The sequence below is a fragment of the Macaca thibetana genome, chromosome 17 (assembly GCF_024542745.1).
Source record: "Macaca thibetana thibetana isolate TM-01 chromosome 17, ASM2454274v1, whole genome shotgun sequence".
Taxonomy (NCBI): domain Eukaryota; kingdom Metazoa; phylum Chordata; class Mammalia; order Primates; family Cercopithecidae; genus Macaca; species Macaca thibetana.
In genome coordinates, this window is record NC_065594.1 from 70,693,057 (window position 1) to 70,706,937 (window position 13,881).

Below are 13,881 nucleotides of genomic sequence, written 5' to 3' on the forward strand. Positions count from 1 at the left end.
GGAGGGGCACAGTGGTGGATAAGACTAGGAGAATGAGAAAGTATGAGATGTAAGTGTAAATCTCAGGCTTCTGGCTTTGATGGCAAAGTGGATGCAGGGCCCATGATCACAAGGCTGTAGGAAAATCCAGATCACATACCGTTTTGTGTGATGATGAGTTGACTTTGGGATGTTTTCAGGGTAAGATACCTATCTGTGTCTCCAGCCTCTTTTCTGGAGCACCATATATTTGCCTACCTATCACTGCCACTAGTTTATGTCCCATGCCTCTCAATCTCAACACATGCAAAATTGGCTTCCTGAGCGCTCTGCAAACCTATTCCTCTTCCAGTGCTCCCAGATTTAGTAAAGGGCACCGCCACCAACTTAGTGACCCAACCAGAATGTTGAGACTTTCTTAACTTCAGCCTCTCCCTCATTTCACATCCACCCAATCACTAAGTCCTTCTGAATCTTCATTCTTAATACAATGGAATACATTCATTCTTTTCAATCCCTGATTCTAAAGCCTTATTATTTCTCACTAGATTTAGTGCTCTTGCTAGATGAGTAGGTGTTAACTGAAAGAAAGGTGAGGAGGTGGAACTTGCTTTTCCCATGTTAAAAAAAAAAAAAATCCTTGCTTATTCCCACTTTACAAATCAAATCTTTACTTACACTTAGAGCCTAACTAAAAATTGCTCCCACTGGGACACCGTTTCTAACTTCAAAACTAGAGCAACATGGCCAGGCCAGGTGCAGTGGCTCACACGCGTAATCCCAGCACTTTGGGAGGCCAAGGCAGGCTGATCACCTGAGGTTGGGAGTTCAAGACGAGCCTGACCAACATGGAGAAACCCCATCTCTGCTAAAAATACAAAATTAGCTGGGCATGGTGGTGTATGCCTGTAATCCCAGATATTTGGGAGGCTGAGGCAGGAGAATCATTTGAACCCGGGAGGCAGAGGTTGCAGTGAGCCGAGATTGTGCCATTGTACTCCAGCCTGGGCAACAAGAGCAAAACTCTATCTCAAAGAACAACAACAACAACAATAAAAACTAGAGATTGCTGCTCAATCACTTGACAGCTTCTCACATTTAGCATCTGTATAATTTGTTCGCTGTCAATTGTCAGTATCATAAAAATGTGATCTCTGTCTTCTGCAACTCTGTTTTCCAAGAGCCTGGCAAGAGTTCAATACTTCATTAAGTGAATGAATGAAGAGAGGTTAGCAAGATAACAACACCAAAAATACCCATTGGCTTTCATAACATAAAAATCATTTATGATTTTTGCAAGTCCAAGTTCACTGTGGCAGCTACATCAGGTTGTATTAAGAGTAAATAAAATAAAAATAAAAGCAATAGTTCAAATTTATTTCCAGGAATTGCTTCTGACATTAGTTGAGTTGAAAGAGGAAACTGTGACAATTGGAGTACGCTTTGCTCATTGACAGTTACCCACTGACTTAAATAACTGAGAGCTGGCATGCTTGCAACCTTGCTATCAATAGTATCAACAAGAAGTACTGCAGCAATACTTTATTAAGTGTCTTTGAAAATGCCAAATATGCATCACAGATTTTTTATTCTCAACTGTAGCAAAATAATAATTTTGTAAAATTATTACTTATAATCATAATTCACTTGGGGATTCTGAATTGATTTTCTATAGTCCAGAAAGCACAATGAAACCCTAAGGGTCAAACATAGACATGGAACAGCCATATTCAAGGGCAAAGGTGGCAGGGTTTTTAACCCCAAAAAGACACAAAACAATCTGACCGTCTCTCAGGTAGTCAATGCAGCAGAGAAGCTTCTGGAGGTTGAATTTGACCTGCTTTCCTCCTTGTAGCCTCATATTCAAGTCGGCCCCCAGACTTCCCAGAGCTCATCTTGTCACAGGACTCAAGAGAATAGCAGAAAGGTATAATTGTTTTTTCTTTTCAGTTAAAATTCTTCCAAGGACAAAGCAAAGAGGCCTAAAAAGTAGCTTTTACAATAAATATTGTTTTCCTCTATTTTTAAAAAAAGTTTCTTTGTAGATCTTGTTCTTTCCCAAGTGAATTTTAACACACAACCATTGCCCTTATACTCCAACAAAATAGTGTTGAATATAGATTAGTACAAGCCACTCAGAAATTTAAAATCTAAACAGAAGAGGATAATGAGAAAAAAAAAAAACCGTGAACTCATTTTGAATTTTTGTCCCTCTGGGGACCTGGACTAGATAGCTACTCCCTTATAATATGTTGATCTTGTCATACGGGTGCCCTTTTACTCTATTAAAAATATTTTTGAATTCTAGATTGAAATAATAAATTAAAACATTTCAATTTTATTCAACATTAGGTATCATGAAGAAAGAATTTAAATGCAACAGATTGCTAAGTATATTGGAATAAGCATAATAGCTTTACCCACTAAAGAGTCAATGGGGCTAAAATCCTGCATAATGAATATCTGTAACAATTAAGCTGGTGAAAAAGAAATGAATTAAGTATTATCATTTAATAATACATAAATGTCATAATGAGGCTTCTAGTTCCTATTTCTAAGCTTTGAAACCTGGGGAGTGGGGGAGGAGAGGCCCTTGAAGTAAATTTAAAGTGGGTAAAGTGCCCTGATGACTAGGGCAGTCAATATTCAAGTTTGTCTTTTTGTGTTACCAATTATCTTTATAATTTGTCTCATTAAGATGTTTTTATTTTAATATATGATCGCAAATTACTACTTATTTTTCCTGAGTATATATTTATGGAGACTGACGTCCTAGATTATTTAGAGGATTCAGCCGTAAAAAATTGGGTTAGTTAAGGTGAAATTATGAGGATAATTCTGCTAACTGTAAGAATTCTCAACCTAAGAAGCAGACACAACATGATTCTATTTGCATATCCATTGCATCAAATAATTCTGGAGCCCAATTTGCTGACTTGTGAACGAAAGGAGATCTTAGAAAAATCATTTAGAAAATTTTTGTTGGAATAAGGAAACTTTCTCCCCTATATGGTTTTGAAAGTTACTCTCTACGTTCTTTCGATCTGGGACAGCAGAATTCTGTTAAAGAAGATACACCCATCCAAGGGAAGAATTTTATTTTGAACAAAAATGTAAAATAGACATTAAAGTCATCCAGAACCAATAAGACTGTGCAGTCTTTTCCCTCTCAAGGCGTATCTATCTGTGACTTGACTTTACACCTTTCTCTACCACCATCTTCCTGCTTAAAATTAATTCCTTTTCAACATAATGTTGACTTTAAACATGTTCCATTGAGTACATTTTTATCCTAAGTCTTCTTCGTGACCATTCACCTGATATTCTTATGTAATTAACTTATTCTTTCAGCGTTCGGGTTTAATTAGTTCAAATTTCATAAGAGTAATGTTTTTGTTTATCTTTTATTTCAAAAACACCTGGCCTGGCTCTGGATTCATTGCCCCTGAGCCAAGCACTTGTTCTGGATTCTTCAGTATTAACCAAGAGGATGCAGGGCAATATATAATAAAAAATGTGACCCCCAATAGAATTGTGCATGAGAAAGTTAGAACTATTTATGGTAGAAATATGAGTAAACATATCTATCATAAGAAGAACACATGGACTTACCAGATACTATCAATTAATAAGTTAAATTGCTAACATTTTTATTTGAATGAAACAAATGACAATAGTGAGGGAAAAACACAAAATAATTTTGAATGAATGAGCAGTTTCTATTATAATGGGTTTTTTAAAAACTGAAATCAACTTAAAAACTGTAAAAAAAATTTGCATTAAAAATGGAATATTTTACATTTGAAATTTTGAGGTATAAATGGAGTAAGTCCACTTCCCTCCATTATTATAAAGTAACCTTAATTTTACTAACATGTTTTCAGTGCTTTATAATCATGAATGCCAAGATTATTTTGGGTGCAGATCAAATTAGGCACAAAAAATAAAATTTTTTTTTTTAATTTCTCACATGATACTTAAGAAATATACAATCATGAAGTGCTTAACAATAGGAATGAAATCCAAGAAATGTGTTCTTAGATATTTCATTTTTGTGTGAACATCATAGAGTTTACTTACACAAACCTTGATGGGATAGCCTGCTACGCACCTACAAAATATGGTATAGTCTATTGTTTGTAGGACACAAACCTGTATATATAGGCTACACCAAACCTATATATGGACTTTTTCTAAACATAGAAAAAGTATAATCTAGTGGGACCACCTTCATATATGTGCTCTATCACTGACTGAAATGACATTATGCTATGCATGACTATAATCCATATGTAATTATGACTTTTTTATAACAGAGCATATTGTCAATGAAAACTACTAATTCTAGAATGCCTTTCTTTCAACGTATCTTTTAATTGCAGATCACTCCAATATGAATTTCAATTTGCATATTGTTCTCATAAAGCTACTCCTTCATTTCTTGCTAGAATGCTCAATTTTGAAATAAAATGTACACTTGTTAAACTGATGCATTTCTACCCCTCATTTGTTTGTTCTATTTTAATTTTATATGATAGTTCTCCATTTTATGAGAACAAATAACAATTGCTTTTTCCAAAATCAAGTTGCATATGCATTCAATATGTCAGGTCTGAATTTAGACATATCGTTTCACATACTGTCTTCTATTACTCTAATTACTATGCTGCACATATTTTTCCAAACTGGCATTTCAATATGCTTTACTTTTTTTAAAAGCTGATATTCCTAAAATTACCATTTTCCTTCTCACTCTTTCCTTTCACCTTAACTCTTTTCAGTGACGTTTTCTCAAAAGGGAACTTTCAAGCTCAAATAACTATAAAGGTAGGAAAGATGTTTTAATTAATCATAAAGTGGTACTTAAAAGTTTGCATATCTAAATGTGAACATATATAGAGAGAGAAAAAATGGATTTAGTAGCTGAAAAATATTTAAGAAATAAATTGTTTTTATCAAAACATCTTTTAAATTGTTTTACACTGTAGTTTATTACAATTTACTTTAAAAATATATGGTACTTCCACAATATTAATATGCCTTTTCTTGTCTCTAATTTATTTCTTAATTCTCTCTGGATATTTCAAGTAAAGTATACATACATTGGTGGATTATAAATAATATCTCAATATTTCATTTAATTATATCATATTAAAATACAATTATTATTCATTCCCAAATTCACTGCATGAGAATAAAGTAGCATACTGGGGAGGGTAGTGTTAAGGAAGTAAAATAGACTACTTTCACAAATAAGATCTGTAATTTGAAATTTAAAAATTACTTTAATATATGAAAATTCTAACTTTAAATATTGCTAACCTACTTCCAGTAAAAGTAGTTATCCACTGTTGAATGTCTTGCAGAATCCCTTTCAAATTTATAATTCAGCAATTATTTCCAAAGCATGTTTCACAAAATGCACACAGAGTGCTTCCTGAAGTTTTATGTCATTCATGTCATTCTTTGCAAGGACCCTGATAATCTTCTCTGAGTCATTCCAATTTTAGTGTATGTGCCACCAAGGCAAGCATGATTTTAAGATTTTTTTTTTTTTTTTGGTCTTATTTGTCTCAGTGATCATTAGACAAACTTTTAAATATTTAAAATGTTTCTTATAAATTGAAAGGTATAAGTATATATATTTACGGGGTACAATGTGATGCTATGATTTATAAATGCGTTGTGAAATAATTAAATCAAACTAATTAGCATACCCACAATGTCAAATGCTTACTATTTTTGTGTTGAGAACATTTGAAATTTATTATTTTAACCATTTTTAAATGGACAATACACTGTAATTAACTTCAGTCATCATGCTTTGGAATTGATCTGAAGAAAAAAAATACCCTCATTCTTCCTTTCTAAGCTTTTGTACCCTTTGACCATCATCTCCTTATTTCTCCACCTCTAGCCTCTGCAATTTATACGTTACTCTCTGTTTTTATGAGTTCAATTGTTTTAGATTCCACATATAAGTGAGAACAAGTGGTATTTATTTTTCTGTACCTAGATTATTTCACTTAGCGTAATATTCTCCAATTCCATCCATGTTACAAATGATCACATTTCCTTCTTTTTTTCTTTTCTTTTTTTTTTTTTTTAAGGCTGAAGAGTATTCTATTATGTATATATACTACATTTTCTTTATGTACTTATCTGTTAATGGCTGCTGAGGTTGGCTATCATGAAAATTGCTGCAAAGAACATGGTAGTGCAGACATCTCTTCAACAAACTAATTTCAAATATCCTGTTTAAATATCCAGAAATGGGATTGCTAAGTCACATGGTGTTCTATTTTAGGTTTTTTTGAGGAACCTCTGTATAGTTTTCCATGTGGCTGTACTAATTAATATTCTCGCCAACAATATACAAGTGTACCTTGCTCTCCACATCCTCCAACACTAGTTAACTTTCCTCTTTTTGACACCAACCATTCTGACAGGTGTGAGGTGATATTTCATTATGGTATTCATTTGGATTTTCCTAATGATTATCTCTAATGATTATTAATGTTGAACATTTTTCATTCATCTGTTGGCCATTTGTATGTATTTTTAAAAAAGTCTAACCAGGTCCCTTGCCCATTTTTTTAAATCAAGTTATTTGTTTTCTTGCTATTGAGTTGCTTGAGTTCTTCATATATTTTGGATATAGACCCCTTATCAGATGTGGGGCTTATAAATATTTTCTCTCAATCCACAGGTTGTATCTGCACACTGCTAATGCATTCCTTTGCTGTGCAGAAGTTTTTAGTTTGATGTAATCCCATTTGTTTATTTTTGTTTTGTTGCCTGTGCTTTTGGGGTCAAATCCAAAAAAATCATTGCTCAGGCCAATGTCATATAGCTTTTCTAAAATGTTGTGTGTGTTTTCTTCTGGTAGTTTTACAGTTTCTGCTCTTACATGTAAGTCTTTATTAAATTTTGAGCAGATTTTTGTGTATGGTGTTAGATAAACTTCCAATTTCATTCTTCTAAATGTAGATATCCAATTATCCCAGCAACACTTTTTGAAAAGACTGTCCTGTTCTTATTGTATGTTGTTGGCTCCTTTGTCAAAAATCATTTCTGGGCTCTCTATTCTGTTGGTTTATGTATCTGTTTTTATTACAATACCATGCAGTTTTAATTACATTAGTTTTGTAGTACACAGGCATACCTTGGAGATATTGCAGGTTTGGATCCAGATCACAGCAGTAAAGCAAATATCACAATAGGCAAGCCAAATGAATTTCTTGGTTTCTGAGTGCATATAAAAGTTATATTTAAACTACAATCTCTTAAGCGTGCATCATGTCTTTTAAAAAGTATAACATAAAAAATACTTTATTGCTAAAAAAATTCAGACACAGAGACTTGAAGTGAGCACATGTTGTCGGAAAAAAAATGGTGTTTATAGACTTGATCAATGCAATGCTGCCACAAACCTTCAATTCGTAAAAAATGCAATATCCACAAAGTGCAATAAAGTGAAGTATAAAAAACAAACAAACAAACAAGTTATATCTGTAGTTTGAAATCAGATAGTGTGACACCTTTAGCTTTGTCCTTTTTGTTCATGACTACATTGACTATCCATGGATTTTGTGGTTCTATACATATTTTAGGATTCCTTTTTCTATTTCTATGAAGAAAAATGAAATTTAGGGATTGCACTGACTCCATGCTCTTTGGACTGCTTTGAGTAGTATGGACATTTTCACATTATTAATTCTCCCAGTATATGAACACAGGTTATTTTTTATTTTATTTATGCTCTTTTCAATTTATTCTATTGCTTTTTATAGGTTTTAGTTTATTTTTTAACCCCTTGGTTAAATTTATTCCTAAGTATTTAATATTTTGTAGTTATTACATGTGGAATTTTTTGAATTGTTCATTATTAGAGTATAGAACACAACTGATTTCGGGGTGTTGATTTGCATCTTGTAACTGCATCGCATGCATTTATTAGTTCCAACAGGGGTTTTTTTTTGGTGAAGTCTAGGATTTTCCATATATAAGAAAATGTTGACAGTAAACAGCAACAATTTCACTTCTTTTTCTTTTTTTTCCTATTTGAACGCTTTTTATTTATTTCTCTTGCTAATTACTCTGGCAAGAACTTTCACTACTATATTGAAGAGAAGCAATAGGTATTCTTTTTGAATTAAGAAAAGAAACATAAGTTCTCAATTCAGAACTTAGAGAAAAGGCTTTTAATTTTTCACCATTCAGTATAATATTAGCTGTGGGCTTTTCATATATGGTATTTATTGTGTTGAAGTATATTCCTGTTCTAGCTAATTTGATGAAAGTTTTTATTATAAAAGGATGATGAATTCTGTCAAATGCTTTTCCTGTATCTAATGAAATTATCATATGGCTTTTGTTCTTCATTCTGTTAATATGATATATCATATTTATTGATTTTTGTATGTTGAATGATTTTTGCATCCCAGGGATAAATCAGACTTGATCATGGTGCATAAATCCTTTTAAAATGTTGTTGAATTTGCTTTGTTAGCATTTTGTTGAGGTTCATCAAAACTATTGGCTTGTAATTTTCTTTCCTTGTAGTGTCCTTGTCTGGCTTTGATATCCAAGTAATGTTGGCATCCTAAAAATTGTGTAGAATTATTCCCTCTTCTTCTATTTTTTGGAATAGTTTGAGGAGAATTGGTATTAACTTTTTCTTGAATGTTTGGTAGAATTCAGTGGTCAAACCATTTGGTCCTGGACTTTTCTTTAATTGGAAACTGTTTATTACTGATTCAATTTCCCATTCATTATTGGTCTGTTCAAATGTTCTCTTTCTTCATGATTCAGTCTTGGTAAGTTGTCCTTGTTTAGGAATTCATCCATTTCTTCTAGGTTATCTAATTTACTGACATGTAATTATTCATAGTGATATTTTATTATCCTTTGTATTTCTATGGTATCGATTGTAATGTCTACTCTTTCATTTCTAATTTTCTTTTCTTCTCCCCTTTTCCCAGAATCTAGCCAATCGTTTGTCAACTTTGTCTTTTCAAAAATTCAATTCAGTTTCATTTATCTTTTCACTTTTTTCTTGTCTCTCTTTTACTTACTTACGATCTGATCTTTGTAACTTCCTTCTGCTAACTTTGGGCTTAGTTTGTCCTTTTTCTAGTTCCTCAAGGAGTAACTGTAAGTTGCTTGAGATTTTTCTTCCCTTTTGATGTAGGCATTTACTGCTAAAAACTTCCCTCTCAGACCCACTTTTGCTGTGTCCCATAAGTTTGGGTATAATGTGTTTTTATTTTCATTTGTCTTAAAATATATGTAAATTTCCCTTTTAATGTCTTCATTGACCCATTTATTGTTCAAGAGTATATTGTCTAATTTCCATGTATTTGTGAATTTTCCAAAATTCCTTCTGTTACTGATTTCCAATTTTCTACCATTGTGGTCAGAAAAAATACTTGATACAATTTCAGCTTTTTAAAATTTTCTTATAGTTGTTTTGTGCTCTAACATATAATCTGTCCTGGAGAATGTTTCATGTATGTTGGAGAAGACTGTGTATTCTGTTGCTATTGAATGAAATGTTCTATACATGTCCATTATCACTTGATGAAAGGTGTTCAAGTCCAATGTTTTCTTATTAGTTTTCTGTCTTGATGATCTGTCCATTATTAAAAGTGGAGTATTGAAGTTCCCTACTATTATTATACTGCAATCTATTTCTCCTTTCAGATCGTTTAATATTTGTTTCATATATTTAGCTGCCCCCAATGTTGAGTACATATATATTTACTGCTTTATCATTATATGTGTTCTTTTTTTTTTTAGTGATATTTCCATTTATTTTACTTTTAGTAATAAAAATTTGTCTATCTCATACATGATTGAACACATAAGTTGCTTTAAAGTTAACAGTCACAATTGAAGAAACAATGGTTTATTTTTCTAATCAAGTGACCAAGTTGCTGAATCATAAGGCCTCAACAAATGTTGCATCTTATTATTTCATTGAACAATAAGACCTTCTAGTTTGATTATTCCTGGTAAATAGCAATTTTGTTTCTCCAGTGGTTTCCATTTGCCAAAGTCATGACAGATGGTTTAACATTGTGGCTACTGCTTTCAGGGGATTCTATCAGATGAGTCCTCATTTCCAATAAAGCAGCTGTTGGCAATCTTTCATCAAAAGTTCATCCATCAGGACTTCTCTATCGTGGTTGGCCAAGGAGTCCTGCTTTGGCTGCCAGGGCTTCATTCTGCTGAATATGATATTCCTGAAATCTCATGGATATTCTTTGTGTCATTTTTAAATATTTCTGTAAGCAATGTTCTGAACAGGTGGTCTCTTCAGGTTTTACTTCTCTTGTTGTGAAGTCTTTAACACAGTCCAAAAAGCAGGTCTCTGTAAGTTTATTGTAGGTCCCCAGAAATTCCTTAAACTGTTTTATCTGATCAGATTCTGGTATTTGTGCAGCCATATTCTTCTGGTACCTTTATTAGTCACCTTTTCTGATGCATGAGTTTCGTTTCTGTTCTGGAAAAGTAGTTGTCCAACCTTTGCTTGAATGTCTCCAGTAAGGCCTGATTCTTACTTAAGCACAGGCTCTCGCATCCGACATCAGTGCAAGGCTGGGGGGCGTTGGGGGACGGCTGAGCCTCGGGAGGGCGGGTCAGGGTCAGGACAGGAGCCACGGCCGCCAGATGGGAAAGAACCCATTATATGTGTTCTTATCTCTCTCTCTCTCTCTTTTTTTTTTGACAGAGTCTTGCTCTGTCACCCAGGCTGGAGTGAGTGGCGTGATCTTGGCTCACTGCAAGCTCTGCCTTCTGGGTTCATGCCATTCTCCTGCTTCAGCTTCCTGAGTAGCTGGGACTACAGGCACTCGCCACCATGCCTCCCTAACTTTTTGTATTTTTAGTAGAGATGGGGTTTCACCATGTTAACCAGGATGGTCTTGATTTCCTGACCTCGTGATCCGCCCGCCTCAGCCTCCCAAAGTGCTGGGATTACAGGCGTGAGCCACCACGCCCAGCCTATAGTGTTCTTGTCTCTTTTTAAAATTTTTGACTTAATGTCTATCTGGTGTGATATAAGTATAGCTACTTCTACCCTCTTTTGGTTTACATTTGCAAGGAGTATCTTTTCCATCCCTTTGCTTTCAGTCTCCGTGTGTCCATAAAAGTGAGATGAGTCTCTTGTAGGCATCATATAGCTGAATCTTGTTATTAATTTATTACATCTCTTTATTAGACAATTTTATAATGGGATATATATATATATAGTCTCATAGACAATAATACTATCATTTATATAAATATTGATAATTATTTATATTGATATTTACATGAGAAATATTTGTTGTTTAAGCCATCCAATCCATAGAATTTTGTTATGGCAGCCAAAATTGATGAAGAAAGTTTTTGATACTGACAAGTAGGTTGCTGCTATAACCAATATGAAAAAATGTGGAGGCAGCTTTAAAGGTGATTCTGGTCAGGACTACAAAGAAAAAAAGCAGGGCTACAGATAATGATTCTATCTTCTTCTTCTTCTTCTTCTTCTTTTTTTTTTATGAGACAGAATCTCGCTCTGTTACCCAGGCTGGAGTGCAGTGGCACAATCTTGGCTCACTGCAAGCTCTGCTTCCCGTGTTCATGCCATTCTCCTGCCTCAGCCTCCCAAGGAGCTGGGACTACAGGTGCCTGCCACCACGCCCAGCTAATTGTTTGTATTTTTAGTAGAGAAGGGGTTTCACCATGTCAGCCAGGATGGTCTTGATCTCCTGAACTTGGGATCCACCCTCCTCAGCCTCCCAAAGTGCTGGGATTACAGGTGTGAGCCACCATGCCCGGCCTGATTCCATCTTCTTAAAGAATACATAAATAGTTACGTATAGTCTGTTGGAAGAAATGTAGGCACTAAAGGGTATTCTGATGAAGCCTCATGTAGAAATGGGAAACATGTTATTAGACAATAGAGAAAGGCAATTTTTATTATAAATAAAGGAAGGCTGTCAAACTACTTAGATCCTACAGGACAGGGCATTCATTTACAGACATTCATCTGTAAACTTGCAGTATTCTTCAAGAAAAGGGAAGAATGGCTCTAATGATGATTCATGAATTATCAAGGCCACCATCTCAGTTGCAATGTGCTGGACAGCCTCCAGTCAAAACCATAGGAATGGGGTCATGTGGAGTTGACTGTGTATATCTCCTGCCTGGCACATAATGATTATTTATATTAATATTGGTATTCTATGCCAGTATTATATTTTCCTGGCTACAGTGTTCACAATCTGTTTTCTTCACATTTTTATACAGATCATTGTATTAGTCTGTTCTCACACTGCTAATAAAGACATACTCAAAACAGGGTAATTTATAAAGAAAAGAGGTTTAACAGATGCACAGTTCCACATGGCTGGGGAGGCCTCACAATCATGATGGAAGGCAAAGGAGAAGCAAAGGCACATCTTACATGGAAGCAGACAAGAGAGCTTGTGCAGGGAACTCCCAGTTATAAAACCGTCAGATCGCATGAGACTTATACATTACCACCAGACCAGTATGGGAGAAACTGCCCACATGATTCAATTATCTCCACCAGACCTCAACCTTGACATGTGGGGATTATTACAATTCAAGGTGAGATTTGAGTGGGGACACAGCCAAACCATACCAACCATTGACTACAGAATTAATAATTAAGGCTTACCTTATAAATATTAACTATTATAAAGCACTTCATATTATTATCAGTAGAGACAGGCAATCTAGTTGAACAAAAATTTGGCACAATGAAACCATCTTCTTTTCAGTCCTATCCTTGGCATTAATTATCTGTGTGATCTTCAGTTGGGCTCTGTGATCTCTGCCTTGGGTTTGTCATGAGGATAATAATACTTAATCTACATGCTTCCTAGGAATGTTGTGAACAAAATAACCCTGGTAGCATAATTTGGAAATGTGGCAAATGATAAAATATAACATACATTATTGCTGGCATAATTTTACATAGTTAAGCAAATTTGATTATTTGAGTAATAATAGACAAACTTAAATATAGCTGCTTCTCTGCTGGATATGCAATTAAATTTGTGGTGAACATCTGAGAGTCTTTTTGCCCTCTTGGTACTTTGAAATTTCTTTCATATCTTAAAAATATGTAGAGCAGAAACTATTTTAAAAATTATTATTCATTATTTAAGAATTTAAGTTCTGAAGGTAATGTTGTTTTAACTTTAGTCTCAGGAAAACCTATTTATGATTGTTTGTCTCGACCTGCTAATGTCATTTAAGGTGCAAAGAATGAGCTGTGAGTTTGATTTTACATTAGTCATAAGAACATTACCTTGACATTTAAAGAGAAAGAAAACATTTTATGAGATTTCAGAGGAGCACTTAAAATATTGAAAGGTCTCCTTGATAAAAAAACAAAACGTTCTTCTTTTGTCTTTTGAAAATGCCCACATTTCTCTCCATAGAGACATGTGTCAACGTATCCTACACAGATTGGGGTAAAGTAGCCCATAATTCTGCAGATTATCATTGGATTTTGCTGTGAACTCAAGTCATTCTTTATCTTGAGAGATAGACAAGTAGGAAGTAATTTTCAAAATGGTCTGCTTTGAGAATAAGGAGATTAAACCGCTTTGAGGAAAAATGTAGATGAATCAACCTTTTTAAAGTGGAGTTAATTTACTTTAATGGGATTATAAATTTTGGGGGTGACTGACAGATATATTTGTCATCCTCACACAGTGGTTCATACGGTGTGAGCCATAGAGGAGTTCAAGTGGGAGGAAGATATTGCGATGAAGACAGGTGTCAGAAACGGTCTGAAAATCCATATGCATGACTATATACTGAATAGTTCGTTTTTCCAGTTTGTGCTGATACATATGTATATATGTCACTTTAAATATA

The 13,881-nt window shown here is 34.1% G+C and overlaps 1 protein-coding gene and 1 non-coding gene across 2 annotated transcripts; both read right to left on the reverse strand.

Annotated features, from left to right (window-relative positions):
* Window positions 1–5,407: 5,407 nt before the first annotated feature.
* Window positions 5,408–5,509, reverse strand: LOC126940950 (U6 spliceosomal RNA). The gene has a single exon (XR_007721007.1). It is a non-coding gene; the product is annotated as a U6 spliceosomal RNA (small nuclear RNA).
* A 4,258-nt stretch (window positions 5,510–9,767) lies between these two features.
* On the reverse strand, window positions 9,768–10,682 carry LOC126940823 (mitochondrial import inner membrane translocase subunit Tim9). The gene has a single exon (XM_050767001.1). It carries the CDS (start codon window positions 10,428–10,430, stop codon window positions 10,161–10,163), a length of 270 nt encoding a protein of 89 aa, XP_050622958.1. The 5' UTR covers window positions 10,431–10,682; the 3' UTR covers window positions 9,768–10,160.
* Between the last annotated feature and the right edge of the window lie 3,199 nt (window positions 10,683–13,881).

Excerpts from the sequence above, each read along its gene's own strand:
- LOC126940823 (XM_050767001.1), bottom strand. The coding sequence starts at position 10,430 with ATGGCTGCACAAATACCAGAATCTGATCAGATAAAACAGTTTAAGGAA.